Genomic DNA, 7505 nt, shown 5'->3' with positions numbered 1-7505 from the left:
TTATCAAATTTTTTTAAAAAATTACATAACTCATCCATAATAATATTTGAGAGAATAAACAATAAAATCTTGAAGAATAAGTAAATAAACCAGGCTTTTTAGAGCAATACGTAACAAGTGAGCCGGCCTATATATGGATGGCCTATTATAAGTTCAGTATAAGCATTATTCTTCGAAGTGAAATACCTTGCTCTAATTAATGATTTGGAATTACTTTGCGGTGGCATCTGGAAGCCACTTCAAAATCAAATCTTGACTTCTGGTTTTCTCTCTTAACATTTTTACATAATTCTGGTGATGAGGACATTTAAATCGACATGTTTTCTTGATCACTGTAGGCATGCGGTATTCCTTATCATCCTTGTCTCTCCCCCTCTGAGAAAGTAGTTTGTCAAATTTAACCAGATAAGAGTATATATTCGGTCCCTTTACTCCGTACTTTTATGCACTCCCGTTTGAACATTGAAGAGGAAGATTCCAATGTTAAGCTACAAGGGCCTTGACTGGTTTTAATCATGTTCTTGGTGGCATCATCGGTGGAGATGATCCAATGTCAAGCTAAGGGTTCATGCTAAAAGATGTCTCTAGTCCAGAGGTTTTAACTTGATCCAAAAGCTGGCATCATTTAGGTTTTATCTTTATTTTCACATGCCCCAATTAGATATCACTAATGCTTTAACAGATTGAAGACTAACTTTAACCAGCTTATAATTCTTCTTTCCCTCTACTTTTCTTTTACTCCAGGAAAGTTTTTGCCTCGTGGAGTTTAATTTTAACAGGCCTTGATTACAAAGTATGCATGGGATATTCTTTTTACTCGTTTCAGCTTGGCTTTTATGTTAAGCCAACGGAGCCCTTTTGAAGGTAATGGGTTTTTACTCATCCTCTTGAAATGGGGATCTCCCCTGCCATCTGTTTTGTGCCCTCCCTCTTTTCATTTTCCCCATCCATCCTTTATGTCCCCCGCTCTCTCTTCATATTCACCTATAGGAGAGGGAAAATGAAAACGATGCCATTGCGAAGTACTTTTCTCTCGTTTGAATTTCACCAAGTTTTAGCTGAGTAAAGAGAGAGGCCATGGTAGGTGAGCCTGTAACTGTGCATCTGTATCACAGCTACCATACCCACTACTTCTTACCATGGGGGCCCCTAAAGACCAAACGACTTTAAGATTTTCATAAAAAGGGCATAGCAACTGGTAGGGGCAAGGGTTTGACTTGCATGTAATCATGTCACAAGAGAACTTGGACATGAAGATGACCGGGCCCTGGGTGCATCTTTTCTTTTGTGTGCACAATAACCAAACATCTCCGGACACAGAACACTTTTGCTGTGTGTCGTTTGTGCATCTGGCTCTGATATCCTCGGAAGTCTTTCATGCGCTTTCATTTAGAACCATGTTCACAGACACGTCCTATCTTCAACATAACTCGTCCAGTTTTTGAAGCCATGGATCAAGGCAAAAGCAGCACCGCATGCCTCCCTGGAACTTGCCGTGTACGACCCGGTATTGCCACGCCAGATACTTTTAAAAGTCCACTTGGCAAAAAATGGTGAAGGGCACCAGATATCTGATAAAGGCCGGGCCAGGAAAGAAGACAAGCAGAATTGAAGATAAGAATAAAGGAAAAGGAAAGGTAGACAGGGAAAGATCTCACTGATACGAGAAGCTTCAGAAGCATGAAAAGCGTGAACACAAGAGAGTCTCACCAATAATGTCTTATATGTTTTTGGGTGCCTCTGTATTATAATCAATGAGAACATGGGAATGTCACTCTCGTATGAGTTCAGACAAAACTTCGAGTTTGAGTGGGTGAAGTGGACATGTTTTGTGTTACTAAATCTGTTTGCCATGTTAATTACTTTTTGTCTCTGAATTTATATACGAGAAATGATGTCTCTCTCCCAGCTATCACCCAAATTCTTAATTCATCTGTTCATTTTCTCCCGTATACTTACATTAATTGCCTTTAAAATCACGAAAAGAGGACTGCGTCGTTGTCTTAAAACGTTGTCGTTTCTAGTTTGTAATTTTTAATGGGCGAGTGAATAGGAAAATGATTGATAGATTGGATCCGCTTGGAAACTTTTTGCTTGATGACAAAGTTGAGAATTGCGTGATAACTGGAGGACAAAGATGCTCTTTGTTTTTTCTTAATCTTAGAGGGGAAGATGGACATCCGACAAAAGAAAGAGAGAATGACATGTTGTTTTTGGGAAGCGCGGGTTTTTCCTAGGCGATCTGATAAAACGCTCAAGGACGAATTAAGTTCGAAACTAATTACACCGCTGGGCGACAAAAGAAAGGGAGAATGACATGTTTTTCTTTATTTTTCTTCTTGTATGTTTAATTAGTTGAAAATCAAATTATATTATTTTTTCTTCTTGAAAAAAAAAGTTTTCTTCTCAAGTTAAGTTATCACAATCATTTATAACAAAAAAACAATCTAATCAATTCATTTATTATTGTTATTATTTTTTATTATTTAATTAGAATAAATCAACTTATTTAATTGGTTATAGCTATAATCCGAACTTTATATATTTTATTTAAAATACACTTGTGACAATTTTTTTATATAAAAACAAGATATATCATTTCAATAATAATAAAAAAAAACACAAACAAAATGACTTGGTATAATTGCAGCAGTAACTTCGCTTAAAATTAATATTTTAAATCACAGCAGATCATTAAAATATTTCGTAACCAAGATTCATCATTTCAGTAATTAAAAAAAAAACACTAACAAAATGAAAATGACAAGCTGGCTACAATTGCAGCAGTAACTTCGCTTAAAAACGTCACGGGAGAGGGACGGCGGAGGACAAATTCAGCTGACCGCCGAGTTCCAAGGGTCGATATCAATTCTCGAGTCTTGAGTGATGCTATCCTATCTGTCTAGCATTTACTACTACCAGCCCAACTTTCACCCAACAAAAGCAAATGATCTCGAGGATATTTCTTTCGCCCTCAAATCACGCCCTCCAGTGGCAATTTCGTCATCTCGTTCTCCACTACTTCCAATTCTCCTAAAGGGCCATGCCAACTTGGAGATTTCGTTTTAAATATTTTACTAGAAAAGGGATTTGGTTTTCTATTGATTTGCAAGCTCATCCAAGATATTTACATCCATAAAAGCAAAACGATACTGTAATTAAAAAAATATATATGAGCAAATGTCACAAAAGTTAATACTTTATGTTTTGTTTCTTAAAATTAAATGTGATTTTATTGATATTAACTAATTAAAACTCGAGAAATTTGTTTTGAAACAAAAACAAAAATTAAAAAAAAAAATGACAACTTGGTCTATTTTTGCATTGTACATGCTAGCATTTGAGAAAAGGTTGTAATGTGTCGGAGTTGCGTGCAGCCTCTTGTAGTGATCTCCCATCGTTATAATGCCCGTCATGACAAGATCTTTCGAGCTGTGGGGGATGTTGAAAATTATGCAGTAGTGAAGCTTCGACGATCCTTTCTTTTTTTTCTCTTTGAAAATCACGATAGTTTACTAAAATTAAAAGTTATCATATTATTTTATTTTTATATTAATTTTAATCTTCATTCTTTATATTTTTATTTTGTTTATTTTCATCATTCTTTAAATTGATTTTGTTTTTTAATTTTATCCACTATATTTTATTTCATTTAATGTTTATATTACATTTGATTCTTTTTTTTTATTGTAATTTGTTTTTTAACGAAAATTTATTTTCGATCTCACCCTCGACATTTTGTTTCATTTTATTTTTATACTAAATTTGATTTTTAATTTTTTCATTGTTTATTTTTTTTGTTTTGAATCCATTTTGAATTGATTTTTTTAAAATTTTTTATTAACATTTAATTAATTAAAATTTTAGTTTTATATTTTTTTCAATTTACCTTCAAGAATGCCCATTGTAATATTGATATTAAAAATCACTGTTTTATAACTTTTGTGTAGAAAATAGAAATTAGAAAAGTCATTCAAAAAAAAAAATATGAGAATGTGATGATAATTGTTTTTTAAAGTGTTTTTTACTATAAAATATATCAAAATAAATTTTTTTATTTTTTAAAAATTATTTTTGATATCAGTATATTAAAATATTTAAAAATACTAAAAAAAAATATTAATTTAAAATAAAAAATATATTTTTTAAAAGTTTATCAAAATAAAAACTCTTAAAACAAAAAAACAGCCGAAAATGCTAAGTCCCTTCACCGTTCACACGAGAACCACCTTTTGCATCGCCTTTTTAATTATTTATACTCTCACTTCTGCAAACACTTCAGTGTCCACCCTCACTTTCTCGTCTTCAATGGAAGGAAAAGCACGAAATGCTCCTGCTCTCCTTTTCTTTTGCTTCACCTACTTTTTCCTTTCCCTCTCCACTACCACTCTCTCGACTTCACCGCAGTTCCAAACCCTAACCGTCAACCCCCTCCCTAACAAGCCCACTCTCTCATGGGCGGACACCGAACCCGAATCCGAACCCGAGACTCAAACCCTCACCGACTCAACCTCAACAGATGCCTCCACCACCACTTCCCTTTCCGTACAGCTACACCATTTAGATGCCTTGTCTTCGGACGAAACCCCACAAGATCTATTCAACTCGAGGCTCGCACGTGATGCCTCACGTGTCAAATCCTTAACTTCTCTTGCTGCAGCCGTTGGCAGCAGAAACAGGACTCGTGCTCGCGGCCCTGGGTTCAGTAGTTCTGTAACATCAGGACTCGCTCAAGGGAGTGGCGAGTACTTCACGCGCCTCGGTGTAGGGACACCAGCAAGATATGTCTTCATGGTGCTCGACACTGGAAGCGACGTCGTTTGGATCCAGTGTGCTCCGTGCAAAAAATGTTACTCTCAAACCGACCCGGTTTTTAACCCGGCTAAATCCAGATCCTTCGCCAACATCCCCTGCGGGTCACCCTTGTGTAGGAGACTTGATTCTCCAGGTTGCAGCACGAAGAAACAGATTTGTCTCTATCAGGTCTCGTACGGCGACGGGTCCTTCACTTACGGTGAGTTCTCAACCGAAACGCTGACGTTTCGAGGCACTAGAGTTGGACGTGTGGCGCTTGGTTGTGGGCATGATAATGAAGGGCTTTTCATTGGTGCTGCTGGGTTGCTGGGACTTGGAAGGGGTAGATTATCATTTCCTTCCCAAATTGGTCGCCGGTTCAGCCGGAAGTTCTCTTATTGCTTGGTGGACCGGTCTGCTTCTTCTAAACCGTCTTATATGGTTTTTGGCGACTCGGCCATTTCAAGAACCGCTCGTTTCACTCCATTGGTGTCCAACCCGAAATTAGACACCTTTTACTATGTTGAGCTTCTTGGGGTTAGTGTTGGTGGGGCGCGTGTCCCTGGGATCACAGCTTCTTTATTCAAACTTGACTCGACAGGGAATGGTGGAGTTATAATTGATTCGGGCACGTCAGTTACCCGGTTGACCCAGCCCGCTTATGTGGCTTTGCGGGATGCTTTCCGGGTCGGAGCATCCAATTTGAAACGGGCATCGGAATTCTCATTGTTTGACACGTGTTTTGATCTATCTGGGAAGACAGAGGTGAAGGTGCCAACGGTGGTTTTACATTTTAGAGGTGCTGACGTATCATTGCCGGCGTCGAACTATTTGATACCAGTGGACAATAGTGGGAGTTTCTGCTTTGCGTTTGCGGGTACAATGAGTGGATTGTCGATAATCGGGAATATCCAACAACAAGGTTTCCGGGTTGTATACGACTTGGCGGCCTCACGGGTCGGATTTGCTCCCCGTGGATGTGCTTGAGTTGTGTTGCGTGCATTTGGGTAGTTACTACTTCTACTATTATTACTTTCCGTTTTGGTAAGGGATGAAGGTCTTTCCCTACCCTTTTTATTTATTTTTCTTTTTTTTCTCTAAATCATGGCAAAAAAAAAACATCTTTTCTTGGATTTTAATCTGAGGAGAAAGAGGGGAGATAAATTTGGGATGATGTGGGTTGTTGATTGGCTATTTATCGTTACTCAACCATGCTTCCTCTAACAGCAGAGCACAATGTTTCATATAAGCTCAAGCTTGCTTTTAGCTTGAATTCGCTTGAAAAATAACTTGTTTAGAATTCAAATGCAGAATTGATCTTAATGCAAACTTGATTTCACAAATTATCATGAATGATAAAAGAAAGCCATCTTCAATTGTTAGTTCTTTCATTAGCATCATTTGGCCACAAATTTACTGTTCTAATTTGTGTGTAGCTCGTTTTTACTGTGGAGCCTTGAAGTCTTCTGTACGAATGGGATCACATCGTATCGTACAGTAGTGCGGGCGTGTTGGGCACGCATTGTAGGATCTTTCGCAGTAAATTTTTTCTTAGCAAAATAACACAATATTTAATGAAATACCATAGTATAGATTGTTGCATCGCGTGACTTTTAGATGCTAAAATAGATTGATATAATTTACAATAAGAGAAGAGAGAGAAAAAATAGCTAGGAAAAAAATAAAGAGAGATTTTGAAGATACAAAGAGACTTACTTTGAAGATGACTTTCTCGATACCATTTCAGATATTCTCGATACCATTTCAAAGATTTTGACAGCTTACTAAACAATATTAAGATAGTTGAGATTTAGGTCTATTTGTTTAAAATTAATTTTAAATAATATTATTTTAATATTTTTTAAATAAAAAATATCTTAAAAAGCAATTGTAAATATCCTTACTTATCTTTAAACAACGATTTGTGTGGCATCTCTAGTGAAAAAACCTAAAGAAAAGCCAAAAAATTTAAAAAATAGTTTTTGTTTTTGTTTTTGTTTTTATTTTGCAGCTTGGAAGGATATAAATATTAAATATATTAAAATACAAATAAATTGTTAAAATGATATCGAAATGCACATTAAAAAAAAGTTATATTTATACTATTTAAAAAACCATTTAAATAATTTAGTTCCTGGAAATAGTTTTTGTCCTGAAGATCTCATTAAGATTTGTAGGTTCGATTTAGCATTTTGTAAATCAAGTTGAAGGACGCCACTTGCTGGAGAACTGCAAAATGCTGCCGAATTTCAGCTGCATTTAAGGACTCAATGCCAGGTCGCTAGCTACAGTGCCCCGAAAATCAATTATATTGGTGGTTATATATCTTGTCCTTAACTAGAAAGGATCAATCCTTTCCCGAAGAATGCCAACTTGCCTGGGAAAATCAGCATTTTTGCCCACAGAAAGCACGGTGTGGATTGCTGGCTTTTTCACATTTTTCTCGGTAGGGGCTGGGCACTAGCGATCCATCTTGCGAGATTGATGGCAGTGGTAGGAGTTCCTTTCGTGTGCATGTGCAGAAGGAGTCGAAAGTAAAATAATGCAGATTATGATGTTCTGCCGTATGATTATATGGTAAACGGTGTCGGGTGGGAAATTTAGACCTGAAAATATCACGGGGCAATGGTCAATGAAACATGCACATGGGGATCTTGGCGTGAATGAAGCAAAAGCTTCGATAGATAATGGATGACTCCGTGTTGCGTGGA

The 7505-nt window shown here is 36.7% G+C and overlaps 1 protein-coding gene across 1 annotated transcript; it reads left to right on the top strand.

Annotated features, from left to right (window-relative positions):
• Nucleotides 1-4261: 4261 nt before the first annotated feature.
• On the top strand, nt 4262-6176 carry LOC133692278 (aspartyl protease family protein 2-like). The gene has a single exon (XM_062113111.1). It carries the CDS (start codon nt 4309-4311, stop codon nt 5779-5781), a length of 1473 nt encoding a protein of 490 aa, XP_061969095.1. The 5' UTR covers nt 4262-4308; the 3' UTR covers nt 5782-6176.
• The last annotated feature ends 1329 nt before the right edge of the window (nt 6177-7505 follow it).

The sequence above is a fragment of the Populus nigra genome, chromosome 4 (assembly GCF_951802175.1).
Source record: "Populus nigra chromosome 4, ddPopNigr1.1, whole genome shotgun sequence".
In the NCBI taxonomy this organism is placed as follows: Eukaryota; Viridiplantae; Streptophyta; class Magnoliopsida; order Malpighiales; family Salicaceae; genus Populus; species Populus nigra.
This window is presented reverse-complemented; position numbering and strand designations above follow the sequence as displayed.